Source organism: Drosophila bipectinata, chromosome XL, assembly GCF_030179905.1.
Source record: "Drosophila bipectinata strain 14024-0381.07 chromosome XL, DbipHiC1v2, whole genome shotgun sequence".
Lineage (NCBI taxonomy): Eukaryota > Metazoa > Arthropoda > Insecta > Diptera > Drosophilidae > Drosophila > Drosophila bipectinata.
The window spans coordinates 6,066,073-6,080,778 of NC_091734.1; the positions used below are offsets into that span (position 1 = coordinate 6,066,073).

General features: G+C 46.0%; 2 protein-coding genes across 3 annotated transcripts; one reads left to right on the top strand and one right to left on the bottom strand.

Annotated features, from left to right (window-relative positions):
• Window positions 1–1,837: 1,837 nt before the first annotated feature.
• Window positions 1,838–12,222, bottom strand: G9a (histone-lysine N-methyltransferase G9a). The gene is made up of 11 exons (XM_070276454.1): window positions 12,092–12,222; window positions 9,907–11,304; window positions 7,131–9,017; window positions 6,834–7,069; window positions 6,398–6,771; window positions 6,098–6,339; window positions 5,846–6,036; window positions 5,619–5,780; window positions 5,018–5,555; window positions 4,594–4,967; window positions 1,838–4,527 (listed from the first exon to the last, which is right to left on the bottom strand). The coding sequence occupies exons 2-11, from the start codon at window positions 11,086–11,088 to the stop codon at window positions 4,347–4,349; spliced, it is 5,367 nt and encodes a 1,788-aa protein (XP_070132555.1). The 5' UTR covers window positions 11,089–11,304; window positions 12,092–12,222; the 3' UTR covers window positions 1,838–4,346.
• Window positions 12,223–12,514: 292 nt separating this feature from the next.
• Window positions 12,515–14,433, top strand: LOC108124801 (beta-1,3-galactosyltransferase 5). Of its 2 annotated transcripts, XR_001773250.3 has the most exons (3): window positions 12,515–12,993; window positions 13,057–14,153; window positions 14,215–14,433. XR_001773250.3 is itself a non-coding variant. In XM_017240649.3 (2 exons), the coding sequence occupies exons 1-2, from the start codon at window positions 12,726–12,728 to the stop codon at window positions 13,962–13,964; spliced, it is 1,176 nt and encodes a 391-aa protein (XP_017096138.1). In that variant the 5' UTR covers window positions 12,515–12,725; the 3' UTR covers window positions 13,965–14,433. The 2 variants fall into 2 exon arrangements, 1 of the variants encoding a protein (XP_017096138.1); XM_017240649.3 differs by having other exon boundaries at window positions 13,057–14,433.
• The last annotated feature ends 273 nt before the right edge of the window (window positions 14,434–14,706 follow it).

Here is a 14,706-nt window from a genome sequence, read left to right on the forward strand (position 1 = left end):
TATTTTCAGGTTTTGATGCAGAATTACGGAGAATCAATCCACAAATCGATTAAGGTACTCCGTTTAGGAATCGGATGGATATTGGCCAAGATATAGCCTTCCCAAGGGCCATATTTTGGTATTTCGTGATTTTTCCCATTTTCGAAGGGGTCCATCAGAAAAATGTGAAAAAATCGGATCGAAAATTTTATTTTCAGGTTTTGATGCAGAATTATGTAGAATCGATCCATAAATCGTTTAAGGTACTCCGCTTGAGAATCGGATGGATATTGGCCAAGATATAGTCTTCCAAAGTTCCATATTTTCGTATTTCGTGATTTTCCCCATTTTCGAAGGGTGTCCATCAGAAAATTTTGAAAAAATCGGTTCGAAAATTTTGTTTTCAGGTTTTGATGCAGAATTACGGAGAATCGATCCACAAATCGATTAAGGTACTCCGCTTAGAAATCGGATGGGTATTTGGCAAGATATAGTCTTCCAAAGTTCCATATTTTCGTTCTTTGTGATTTTTCCCATTTTCGAAGGGGGTCCATCAGAAAATTTTGAAAAAATCGGATCGAAAATTTTATTTTCAGGTTTTGATGCAGAATTACGGAGAATCAATCCACAAATCGATTAAGGTACTCCGTTTAGGAATCGGATGGGTATTTGCCAAGATATAGTCTTCCAAAGTTCCATATTTTCGTATTTCGTGATTTTCCCCATTTTCGAAGGGTGTCCATCAGAAAATTTTGAAAAAATCGGTTCGAAAATTTTGTTTTCAGGTTTTGATGCAGAATTACGGAGAATCGATCCACAAATCGATTAAGGTACTCCGCTTAGAAATCGGATGGGTATTTGGCAAGATATAGTCTTCCAAAGTTCCATATTTTCGTTCTTCGTGATTTTTCCCATTTTCGAAGGGGGTCCATCAGAAAATTTTGAAAAAATCGGATCGAAAATTTTATTTTCAGGTTTTGATGCAGAATTACGGAGAATCAATCCACAAATCGATTAAGGTACTCCGTTTAGGAATCGGATGGGTATCGGCCAAGATATAGTCTTCCAAAGTTCCATATTTTCGTATTTCGTGATTTTCCCCATTTTCGAAGGGTGTCCATCAGAAAATTTTGAAAAAATCGGTTCGAAAATTTTGTTTTCAGGTTTTGATGCAGAATTACGGAGAATCGATCCACAAATCGATTAAGGTACTCCGCTTAGAAATCGGATGGGTATTTGGCAAGATATAGTCTTCCAAAGTTCCATATTTTCGTTCTTCGTGATTTTTCCCATGTTCGAAGGGGGTCCATCAGAAAATTTTGAAAAAATCGGATCGAAAATTTTATTTTCAGGTTTTGATGCAGAATTACGTAGAATCGATCCACAAATCGATTAAGGGACTCCGCTTGAGAATCGGATGGGTATTGGCCAAGTTATAGCCTTCCCAAGGGCCATATTTTTTGTATTTCGTGATTTTCCCCATTTTTAAAGGGTGTCCATCAGAAAATTTTGAAAAAATCGGATCGAAAATTTTGTTTTCAGGTTTTGATGCAGAATTACGTAGAATCGATCCACAAATCTTTTGAGGTACTCCGTTTAGGAATCGGATGGGTATTGGCCAAGTTATAGCCTTCCCAAGGGCCATATTTTCGTATTTCGTGATTTTCCCCATTTTCGAAGAGGGAAAATGAAAAAAAAAATTCAGGATCGGGTTAAGGATCGTGTGATTAGAGGCCAAGATGTGGTAATTTCCACCAAAGAGCTGCCAAAATACTTACCGCCTGAAAAATAGACCCCACTACCCCCAATTACCATGCCATCAAGTCCAATTGACCTTGGAGATCGCGACAATTACAAATACTTAATGCACACTGATATTTTTTATTGATTCGGACCATTATGTTGCTGCTCGTATTACTATTATTTGATTGGTTTAATATCTTATGGCTAAACATTAACGTTGTTGCAAACGAACCGTGCCTCTGCCATGGAGGTATTTATTCAATTTCCAACTAATCAGCAAGAGTTGTGGTAAACAATTAAAAAAAAAACTGTGTGGGTTGTGCGCAGAGTGGGTGTGGGTGTGAGGAGTTACTTTTCTTTGTTTAAAAAAAAAAAAGATATATCCGCACACATATCCGCATTGCACTTAAAAAAAATACTAAAATAACCAAAGCAAACAAAACAAATATAATGACAGCTCCTGCTGTGCACAATAATAACAATTAAAACTGATGTATGGGCTTGTGTGAGTTATACTATAATTTCTAGGTGTGTTCGAAACCGTTACATACATATACATACATATATATGATCATCGTATATCCATTATATAAATCTTGCATATCTTTTCTTATCATAGGTACACAAATACGTATAGAAATGCCGATTGCTGGCGGGATTAGGGGGTAATGGGGAATGGGATTGGGATTGGGATTAAGGGGGGGTTTTCGTGGATGTCATAAATGTCCTTTCATCCCCCCAAGATATGGGACTCAAAGGGGTTAGGTATCTTATATACTATATATATCCTATTGTCGATACAAACATTTACATCTTACATCTAGACGCCAAAACGAACAGTTTTTCAGCCCGATTCTCTAGTCTATATAGCTCCAGTATATAGTTTATATTTATATATATATGTTTTTGGGGGATCGTTAGACGCGGCGATATGCTACTAGAGGGTGATGGAGGGTTGTGGAGGTGAGTACATTGGGTTAAAGGATAAAGGACTTAAGTAAACCGCAGTCAGTTTCAATTCTCATTTTTTTTTCTATATCTTGTGGGTGGGAGTCCCCCCAAAAATGCATTGCAGTTTTGTGATATTGGTCGATATTGTTTGGATTCGTCTCTATATAAAGGGGGGTGGCTAGGTGGTAGGTATATGTCCGGGACTTTTGGGGATTTCTTCTCTCTTTGAGGCACTTGTGGCTTGGCTAAAGTTGCTTGGCAAACTGAAAAATAAACTCTAATACAAATTGTGCAAATGATTTTCTCGGGAAATCTCTCTCTCTATACTTTTTTTTTGATTTTTTAGTTGCGATTGTGTGCTATAGTGTGTGTGCCTCACTAAATACAAAAAAAAATTTAAGTTGATTTCTTGTTTTTTTGTTTTTTTTCTTGTTTCTATTAATGACTATCAGTACTTTACCCTGCACAAAGACATATATGTATATAGTTTTATAGACATTCTTGTTTTTTTTTCTGTATTTTTTTGATTTTGAAAACTTATCTTCTACTAGCTAATCTATATATTTTGCAATGCAATCTTGTTATAAAAAAAAAAACACCCATATTTTTAAACTTTTCTCTTATTTTTTCCTTCGGATTATTGTTACATTCACGTGCCTCGAGTACAGTGCGTTTCAGTGGATTATGACAGTTTTAAAAGAAAATTATAAGCTTGCAAAAATTTAAAAAAATAAAAAAAAAGCACAAAATAAGATTCAATATTTTTTTCTTTTTAAAAGTCATTATTTTTTAACTCAAAACACCAAATAAGAGGATTAAAACTAAAAAGAAAATTATAAACATTCCAAAATATAAGAAAAAGGAAAAGAAAAAATAAAAAAAATAATAATTCTCGATAATGGGTGGCTGTTATATAGCCCCCAGGATACTTTAGATACTTTCTTCTTTATTAAAAGCTATTAAAAAAATTAAAAAAAAGAATTCTCGAATATGGATGGCTATTATATAAGCCCCCATGATATTTTAGATACTTTCTTCTTTCTAAAAAGATATGATTAAAAATTAAAAAAAGACTTCTCGAATTTTTACGTGCCATTTAAACTTGAAAGCCCACTGTAGCTCCTGACCTGGCCTTTCTCTCTCTTTCTATTGCCAGCTTGGCGTCACTTTCGATCTTATGACTAGATACACTTTCCCCGGATTATAATGCTCTCTCTTCTGCCCTAGGTTCCTTTTTTAAGTCTAAAGTTTGAAACATTTTAAGGACACGACCAACACACCAAGCACACAATCGCGGGGGGGAAATATTGTGTAACAAACGTGCGACTAATAATAATGGGGGGGTCAAGGTTCAAACAAATGCAAAAATAAAAAAAACGTTAAACAAAATGAATAAAAAAAAAAAACAAACGCTAATCGTAGTCGTTAAAAATAGACAATAAAATGTGGTAAACCATAAAACATTTGGCAGTCGAAGAAGGCCCTCGGGCTTCGATTCTCACATCGAATTCTTATGCGTAGTATATATATATATATATATATATCTACGATCCTACACATATATGGCGCTCGTTCCTGCTGCTGGTGCTGTGTGTGTGATGTTGGTGGGGGATTCAATCGTCGTGGTCGAGGTCGTGGATGATGGGTTTTATGGAATTCATTTCGAGTCAAGCTTACACCTCATCGACTTTCGTTGCTGCTTCCATGGAATCCGGTTCCGGGTCGGCTGCCGAGTCCATCGGCGAGCCATTTGTGCTGGAGGATTGGGAGGCGTACTTGCAGGAGGCTGTCAGGCAGCGGCAACCCATATTGGAGCGATGCTCGGCACGCCAGAACTTCTCTCCATAATCATAGCTGGTGGGGATTAGAGAAAAAAGGATGTAAGCTACAATACACATCTATTGGATTTCTCCTTCCTACCAGATCTCCTCGCCAGCATCGATGTCGCGGCAAGCGAAAAATGCAATCTTGGGGAAGCGGTAGTCCTGGTGCTCGTAGAACACCCGCACCGCCAGGACGTTCGGCTCGCAGGAGTGGTTGAAGAATCGGGTCACATTGCCGTAGTAGTTGGCATCGATGCAGTGCCCATTGTCCAGGTCAAAGTAGTAGCTGTCGTCGGTGCGTCTGTCGGCTTCCAGAGCCGTCAGAATCTCGCCCGTGTAGCTGGCCACAAAGGTGCCCTTGGGAACGTTGGCCAGGGCGCGAACACCCCAGCCCTTGGCCGGCTCCTCGCACTCGACAATCTGGAGTGGTGTCCGAGTGCCATTCTGCACCACACGGTTCTTGCAAGAGAGCTACCAAATAGGTTAAGCTAATCCTCTAAAGAAAATCGTATCAAACTCACCTGATTGCAACCGCAGACGTCGTTGCACTCGAAGATCACCGCTGGATCATCGTAATTGAAGTCGGAGGTGAGACGGCTCTCGGCCGTGTACCAATTCTGGGAGGAGGCGCCATTGCACTGGCACCGATCACTGCTGCAGCTGTCCGGGCAGGAGCAGATGCGCATCTGGGAGACCCGTCGATCGATCTGCACCGAGTTCTGCTGGATGATGCACTGGGTGACGTAGCGAAAGTCTGGCCAGAGCAGAGAGTCCGCCTCGTCCTCGCTCTCCGACATGGCCAGTTCGTTGCGCACAGCCTGGATGGGCCGGGCCTCGCGTCCATTGGAGGCATCGGCACAAACTACGAGGGTGCGGAGGCCCAGGGGCCGGAAACTACGCATCTGCATGTTGAAGCCGACGGTGCGGCCGCATTCCGACTCCTCGTTGGGAATGCAATCGAAGGGCAGCTGTTCCGCCTTGTTCTTGATCATCAGATCGGCTCCATTGGCAATCAAGGCGATGCACATCCTAGTGACCGAGTGACGGCAGGCAATGTGGCTGAAAAATAGGAGGAATCTTCATTAAAGTTCCTCCTCTAATCTGGATAGTCTTAATCCTTACAGTGGCGTATCCCCCTCCACGTTCTGGACATTACAATCGGCGCCAGCCTGCAGCAGTACCGTGATGGTGTCCAGGCCATCATTGTGCAAGGTGGACCAGTGGAGAACCGTGTTGTTGTCATTGTCGCAGATGTTCGGATCAGCGCCCTGATTGAGAAGGAAACTGTGAGGGAAGAGGAGGGCCATTATTAGTTGGCTTTTAGGTGGAACTTTGAAGGGTAATCCTACCTAACAATGTCGGTGTGTCCCAGCTCAGCTGCCCACACCATGGCCGTCCAGCCGCCCTCATCCTGGGCATCGATGAAGCTCAGGAAGCTGGTGATGTTCTTCGAGGCGCGATAGCTCTCCACAATGAGTTGCGTGGCCTCAACGTTGCCCAGTTTGGCGGCAATATGTAGACTGGTCTTTCCATCGGGTCCCTAATAGAAATAGAATGACTTTAAAATGGAATCCAATGGGGATGCTGTCATCCAAACCCACCTTGATGGCCACATCGGCTCCGCATTGCAGGAAGAGATTAAGCATGTCGCACTTCTCGTTCATCACCGCGCACATCAGTGCCGTGCGCAGTTCACTGTCCACGATGTTGACAAAGTCCTGGGAGCTGGCACCCTTGCAGAGCAGCAGGTAGGCCATCTGCAGGGTACCGGAATGGGCCACCAGATGCAGGCAGGTTCCATTCAGATAGTCCCTGATGGGAGTCAACACATTGAAGTCGGCAGCTGTAATGAAAGGTAAGGTTTAAGTATCTGTTTAAGATCTGCCTGGAGAGCCAGTTACCTAGAATCTCCGCCACCCGTTCGAGATCATCGTTCTGAACCGCATAGTACATGTCCCGGGAGGTAAACTCGGTGGTAACCCGACCACTGGCAGACACCACATGACCCCGCAGCACCACATTCATCACCGAATCGGGTATGAGCTGTTCAAAGTTGATCGTATTCAGGGATTGGCTGATTTTTCCCCCACCACGAGTACCATTCGTTTTCGATGCCGAGGCCGATGACGATGATGAGGATGAGGGTGTGACGGAGCCCACGACTGCGGAGGATGAGGAGGAGCTTTTGCCTTTGGTTTTGCCAGTCAGACTGGACTTGGCACCGCCGCCCCCGAACTGGGTGAGATGCGACGCAGTCGTCAGCTTGGCGGGTTTACTGAAAAAGACACCAGTGTTTATTATTTTTGTGAAATGGGATCTCGGTGGGAATGGGCTTACATCTTGTACTTCTGGGTGGGTAGAAAGACGGGCAGTGACTGGCACTTCATGGTCACAGTGGAGGCGCGCTCTGGGGTGTCGGAGCCACAATGCGGGCACTTCAGCACCAGCATGGGGCTGCTAAACTTGGCCCGATCTCCTCGCTCCCACTGCCCCTCGCAGGGCGAGTTCAGAATGAACCGTTGGGCGCAGTCCGGATGGAAAAAGTGCTGGTTCTTGCACAGCACAAACTTTCCCTGGAAGACACAAGCCATGATTAGAGTCAAAGGACAATGGAGAGCTGGATGAGATACCCACCTGAGTGCAGAAGATGCCGCATCCGGCGCAGCAGTTGTGGGAGTGGAGACGCTTCTTGTGCTCGTCGCAGAGGATCATGTAGCCGACGCGCTGGCTGGGACGGAGGAGGTTGTGCACCTCGGCGGAGAGCTCGTTGCAGCATCCGATCTTCTGCTCGTCGATGTGATCGATGGCACAGCAGTAGGAGGAGTCGGGGGCGTTGCGGGCATAGTACTGCGAACTCTTCTGGCAGAGGCAGATGAACTTGGCAAGATTTGAGGTGCTCGGCATGGCATCCGCATCCGCGGGCGGTAGGTCGGCCAGGATCGACGAGTTCAGCGTGTGCAGCTGGTCATGGTCCAGCGTGGAAATGACCACTCCAGAGGACGGCATGGATACCCCACCTCCAGCGCCAGCTCGGCTGCCAACGCGTCGCGTCAGCTTGGGTGGCACTGGCTGCTGCTGGTGGGCAGTATTGGAGGCGGCTTTCAGGGCCTGGGCCGATGTGGTAGCCACCTCCTTGGCTGCGGGAGTCCGGACACGCAGCGTGACACTGCGCTTGGCCACCTGGACGCGGGTGGTGGGCACGAACTCGTTGTCTGTGTTGGAGCTGTCGTTGTCGGAGGCCTCGTCGCTGTGGTTGCGCTTCAGGCCGAGGTGCTTCAGGTGCTTCTCCTTCTGCTTGGCCAGCTTCCGCTGCTGCTTCTTGTTCAGCTTGCGGTCCTCCGGGGAACGGTTGGCATTGAACCGGGCCGCCTTGATGTCACTGAGGAAGTCCTCCACGTTGGGGCACGGACGCATCTTGCTCTTCGCCAGCAGAGCGGCGCTGGCGTTCTCGATGTCGCGCTGGGACTTGGAGAAGAGACGCTTCTTGATGGCACTCGTCCCGGCCGGATGCCCCTCGAAGTTGCTGCCGTCCGACTTGTCGCTCTTCTGGCGCGACGTGGAGGAACATGATCCGCCGCCTCCCGCTCCCGACTGGGGTGTCTCGAAGTCGCCGTTCGATGAGCCCGCAGCCGTCTCCCACTGAGTCATCCGTTCAATGTGCTTCGTCTCGAACTCGCAGCGCAGCTCATCGTTCTCCAGGATCTTGGGGGTGGGCTTGATCCTCCGCTTGGAGCGCTTCGGCAGCTGGACATCCGGACCAGTGGCCGTCACCCGCTTGTTGCCGTTGGTGAGGGCCACGGTGGCTCCCGGTTCGGTCTTTGTGCCGGGCTGGATCTTGGCCTTCCGTCCGCGCTTCTTGGGAGGCGTTTTCCCGTCCAGGAGAACCGGAGCCACAGCCACAGGAGCTGCCTCCACCAGGGATAGGTCTGTCAGGGGGGGAACTGGCTCTGTTTTCACCTCCTCCCACCCGTCGGCGGGGTGCCGGTTGCCGAGACGGACACTGCGACGCATTCTCTTGGCATCGCCACCGGTAACAGCTCCATCGGCCGCCGTTCCATCGTCGTGCTCGGTTTTGACCACCACGAGGTCGCCCAGCGCTTGGTCGGCCGTCGGTTCCTCCGGCAGCTTCCTCTTCCTGCCCGGCTTCCGTTCCACCACCACCACGGGCAGCTCCTCTCCAGCGGCGGGAGCTTCGCTCAGCGCCTCCGTCATCTCCGCTTCGGGCTTAATCTTTTTGGCACGTCCTCGTCCTCGCTTGGGAGCCGGTGGCGTTGCTACATCCTCGGGCGCTGGTTTCTCAATCTCCTTCTTAACCTCCAATTCGATCGGAGCGACCTCCTCCACAATTGGCACACTAATCTCCAGCTGCATCTCGGTCTCCACCTCGGGCACATCCACCGAAGAGGCAGGTGCTGGCTCATCTGCGGTGGTCAGTGGTGTGGGTGTTGTGGTGGGCGTGGGCGTGTCCGTGGGACGAGGTGTCCGGCGGGAACGTCGTGTTCCGCCAGGTGATACTTGTTCCTGCAAGATACAGATACTCATTCAGTGCTGATGTCGAGAACAGGTCATAAAGGAATGCCAGACGAACTATGTAGTTGGTTGCCAGGCAACGGATTCAGCCAAACATACCCAAGGTGGGTTAAGGTTTTAACCCTCAAAATAGGGGGTATATCTATGATGTAGATACTCTAGGATTTGATCCTCTAGAGATTAAGGTCCTATTATAACACCCCTGTAGTAACTTCCGCTTCATCATAATTTCCTATGGATGAGTTATAGTCTTTACACTATAGCACCCCCTACCCCCTACCCCCTATAGACTTTATCAAAGAATAAATATTGATTAGAATTATTCAGCGATTAGGTCTGTGGCATTGTCTTTTAAATATTGATTTCGATATTTTTTTTAAAGAGTTTCGCATTTTTTTTATAAAATTCCCGAAGCTTTAAAAGCTTCTCATAATAGTAGTAGTTTGTGTTTTGTTGTTGTTGTTTTTTATGAGAAGCTTTTCCTCCTCCGGTGGCCATAAAAAACCATTTACATGCCACATCTGTTGGCCAGTATCTCAAAAAAAACGAAAAAAGTATCTCATAAATGCAACTACTAACCAATAACTGAAGAAACCTTTTTTAAAAGCCATATCATGGGCTGGCAGGTTTATGGGCTCCCAGTTGGTGATTGCAAAGGGGGGAAACCCCCTCCCAATTAACCCCATTTCTAAGTGACTGCCTAGGGGTTAAGTATTTTATTTTATTTATTTTTCTTTTTTTTTTTTAATTTTAAAATATTTTTTAAAATAACAAAACTTATATACTAACTGGAGAGTTTAGGAATTTTTGAAGCTCACACACGCATACACACACACACACATACATACAGAGACTGAGTCACACACACACATATACGTACGTTTTTATCAGCACTGACGGCTGCTGGTGCTGGTGCTGCGACTGAGGGTGCTGCTGCTGCTGCTGCGGCTGGTGGTTCTGCTGCCACAGTTGAATCTGTTGCGTCAGCGCCAACGTCGACGCTGGCAGAATTGACAACAAGTGGAGATGCTGCTGATGCTGCTGCTGGTGGCTGTTGGGATTCTGCAGCAGCATCTCCAACTGCGTTTACTTCCTGTTTTTCATGGGTAGGCGCCACCTTAGCCACCCCCTCGACCTGCATTACTGCCTCGCCAGCTACCTCTGCCGCTTCTGCTTCGCTTTCATTCTCTTTTGGTTCCTGTTTGGGGTTTTCCTCTTCCTGTGCTGGCCCTTTCACCTCCTCCTCCTCCTCCTCCCGCTCTTCTTCAGTCTTGATGTTTTCGCTCTGCTGCTGCTGCTCCTCCCCCTCTGCCGACGTCACTGCATTTGCATTCGCATTTTCGACTGTAACTGTAACTGCAATTGCCTTTTCAGCGCCGCTCTCTTCCAGCTTTACCGTTATGGGGCTACTACATGCCGCATCCTGTTCCTTTTCCTTTTTTGCCTCCTCTCTTTCGCTTGATTCGGCCTTTGCTTCTTCTTTATCTTTACCGTCTTCTTCTTGCTTTTTCTTGGCCAACAAAGTTTCGGCGCCAGCTGCTTGCTCATTTTTCTGCTCTTCGCTTAGTTTTTCTGCATTTTCTTCACCTTTTTCGGCTGCATTTTGGCCTTGAGCCTGCGTTACGGTCTCGGGCGACAGAGCTACACACGCTGCCGCTGCCTCGGTCGGCTTCTCTGTCTCGGTTTCGCCAGCTTCAGCTTCAGCGGCTGCTTCTTCTTCCAGCTTTACGGCAGCGGAACTTACAACATGTGTTAGGATTTCTTTAATTTCCTTTAATTCCTCGCTAGGATTTGATGATTCCAGCTCCATATCCACCTCCTCCTCCTCCTTCGTCTCTTTATCCTTCTCTTCGGAGGAGGATTCACCACTTTTGGCCAGCTGCTGCTGCTTCTTCTCCTTGTCCTTGCAGGCAAACTGATTGTTGGCCAGATTGCGCCATTTAAGGGTCTTATCCTCGGCCAGGTCAAGATTCAGCAGCGTGCCCCCCTCCGCCGTCGAAGTGGCACAGTCCGAGTTGAAAGTGCTGGCCATGCTGTTCAACAGCTCCACATAGTCCGTCATCCTGGCAATGGCAGGATCTCAGGACTAGGAGCCGCTTCTCTTCGAAACAAAGCTTTTATTTTATTTTTATTTTTTTCACAATCACTTTGTTTTTATTTTTTACACTTTTTAGTTTTTTTAGTTTTAAAAATTTATATTTTTTTTTATTTTGGGTTGCACTTTCAAGAATCAATATTCCATTTTCTGTTTCCTAGCCCTCCTCAATCGAATTGGGGTCTGGAATATGAAAATGTATATGAAAAATATAGGCGATAAGATTGCTGCGGCCCCTCTCTGCCTCGGTCGCTGCCAGCCGAAGCCGAAGCAGAGACAGAGCGCGGCAGCAGCAGCAGCAACACCAGCACACCAGAGCACCAGCAGTAGTAGCAGTAGAAACGTTTTGCGGCCATTGAATTTATCTATTTAGCCATCACCATCGCCTCACCAAGATTTTTGAATACGAATTTAATTATTTTTTTCAGCCGAATAATGCTTAATTTCATCAAAAAAAAAAAAAACAACAAATAAACAACACCAGCAGCGACGTCGACTGAGCTCTGGTGGACAGCTAACTTTTTTTTTTTTTCTTTCGTATTTTTTCGGATGGTATGAAGACGATGGCAAGAGAGACAGAAACACACGCAATGTTTTTTTTTTTTTGCAACTTTTGTTCACAATATAAAATATATAATTTTAGACTTTTAGTTTATTAACAATTTCTTGCACTTCGATTTCTTTGGAGGTTGAGGTTTTTCGTTTCCGAAGAAGTAAAAAAAAAATGTTTGTAGAAATCGCTGCTGCTGATTAGCTCACAACATGCTGGGCTCTCTTTCTCTTCGCTCTCCACTCTCCTCTCCATTCTTCTATGCTGTATTGTTGTTGTTGTTTTTTTGGTGCTCTTCGTCTGCTCTGGTGCTGGTGCTGCTGCTACTGCTACTGCTGCTGCTGCAGCAAGTTACAAGTTTGTGCATGCTTTTGATTTTGATTTTTTATTTTTTTGGCTGAGAATTCCGATGACCCCCACCCCGAGTTGATTTCTTGCGCCAAATATCCTCGACACTTAACGGCCCAATTATGGGAAATTATTAAAAAATTATAAAGAAAAGCGCACGCACGCACACTCTTGACGAGGCGTCTTGCGGACGCCCAGCTAGAGGTGGAGAAACATCGATGTTGCCAATATATCAATATATCGATATACCTCCAATGGAAATTATTTACTTAGGAAATATCGAAAAAATCGAAAGGATTAATAGTTGATAATAATGCTAGTCTATGATGGCTACTAAATTTAATCGAATGTTTTAATTCATTTCTCAAAAACGTCAATGTTTTCCACCTCTATCAGAGAAATTGACTTTTTGGCATGCTTGGCAGCACTGCTTGTCTTCAGCTGCTCAACACTATAATTTTTGCAGTATTTTTAGTATTTTCAAAGTATCCCATCTCTGGTCACGCTGCCCCAAGCGTTAGTGTTTTTCCCATCTCTACTCACTGTTTCGCGAAATACAAAAACAATAATTGGTAAAAAAAACGATTAATTATTGTTATTGGGGCTAATTTATGGCAAAAGTGCACAGATGCCAAACATTCGCACGTGACACGAACACGATTGGCATTTGTGAGCGTGAGGGGAATCCCGAATAGAATGAGAGAAGATGCGCATGCGCAGCCGCAGATTGCTACCGATTGTCCTGTCGCTGCTAATCCTGGTCCTCCTGTGTCTCAGTTACTTTTCCGGCCACCTCAGGGACCCTCCTGACGATGAATTCCTCCTGCATTTGCCCGCCGAAGCCGAACAGACGTTGGACAAGACCACGCGTCCTGGCGAGCCCACAGAGCCCAGTGGTCCCCTGCTTAATCTGACCGATTTCGACTATCTACTGCGCAGTAATGTCTGCCGCAAGGCTGATCGTGAGCTGTTGGGTAAGTGAAAATTAAATTAGCCAATTGGAAGCCCTCTAATTAGTTATGTGACGTCTCTTCTAGCCATTCTGATAGTCACCTCGTATGCTGGACACGATGCCCTGCGCTCCGCCCATCGTCAGGCCATACCCCAGAGCAAGCTGGCCGAGATGGGTCTACAGCGAGTGTTCCTTCTGGCCGCCCTGCCCAGTCGGGAGCACTTCCTTACCCAGGAACAGCTTGTGAGCGAACAAAAGCGCTTCGGTGATCTTCTCCAGGGTAACTTTGTGGAGGATTACCGGAACCTGAGCTACAAGCATGTGATGGGCTTAAGGTGGGCGGCCCAGGAGTGCAAGGATCACGCCAAGTTCATAATCAAGCTGGACGATGACATCATATATGATGTATTCCATCTTAGGCGGCACCTGGAGGCCCTGGAAGTGGGCCAACCCGCCCTGGCCACCTCCAGCACCCTGCTATCTGGCTTTGTGCTGGATGCCAAGCCGCCGATCCGCCTGAAAGCCAACAAATGGTATGTGACCCGGCAGGAGTATCCACATGCCCTCTACCCTGCCTACCTTTCCGGCTGGATGTACATCACCAATGTACCCACGGCGTCTAGGCTGGTGGCAGAGGCGGAGAGGGTGCCCATCTTTTGGATCGACGACACCTGGCTAACAGGTGTGGTGCGAACTCGGCTGGGCATCCCGCTGGAACGCCATAACGACTGGTTCTCGGCCAATGCCGAGTTCCTCGACTGCTGTGTGCGAGACCTGAAGCAGCACAGCTACGAGTGCGAATACTCCATAGGTCCGAATGGCGGAGATGACCGCCTGCTGGTCGAATTCCTTCACAACGTGGAGAAGTGCTACTTTGACGAGTGCGTGAAGCGACCGGCTGGCAAGTCGCTGAAGGAAACGTGCGTGGCAGCCGCCAAGTCGCGAGCTCCCGAGCACGGCTTGGCCGAGATAAAACCGGTGAAGCTGAGGTGACCCCTCGGTTCCAATTCCGGGAATCTGACCCACCACACGCGCCAGCTCAGTAATTAACTTTAATTTCATCTATACCTAAGGCATCCCATGTGCAAGAGGCCCGTCCTCACCCATTTTAGTTTCTTATTTTAAGCTTAAGATTATGCAGAATAGTTTTTTCTGGATGCATCCTGTTTGATATAACCAGTGGTGAGTCAAACTATTCATATTCCTTGACTAGCCAGTTGCTAATCTTACTCCCTAATTGCAGTGTGATAAGATCGAGTACTCAGAAATATAAATATGTGCAGAAGAAAGTCGCTAAGGTAAGGTTTTATCACACTCACTTTTCTCAGTAACACTACAGACTCCGTCCTAATCAGTATGCTAGGGTTAGGCTCAAAGTAAATAAGCAATCAACTGCATTTATACAATAAAATCCAAATAAATTGCATATTTTTTTAATAAAACTTTTAAAAATAAACCTAAATTGATTTGCAAAAGGCTTGGAAATAGTTAATATTTTAAAGAATATAAAGAAAGGGTATTTTGTACTTGATTTTAGAGATTTTTTTTAATAACTTACTGAAAACTAAGATTTTATAAATAGTTTACCCCATAAAGTAGGCAATTTTACATTTTTTAAAGGGGTTTTCATAGCCAAGTACCGGGTATAAATTGCTTTTAAAATTTTTTAAAATTTTTTCAAATAAATCCATATTTTTTTACCCCCTAAAGTAGGCCATATTACATTTTTTTAAAG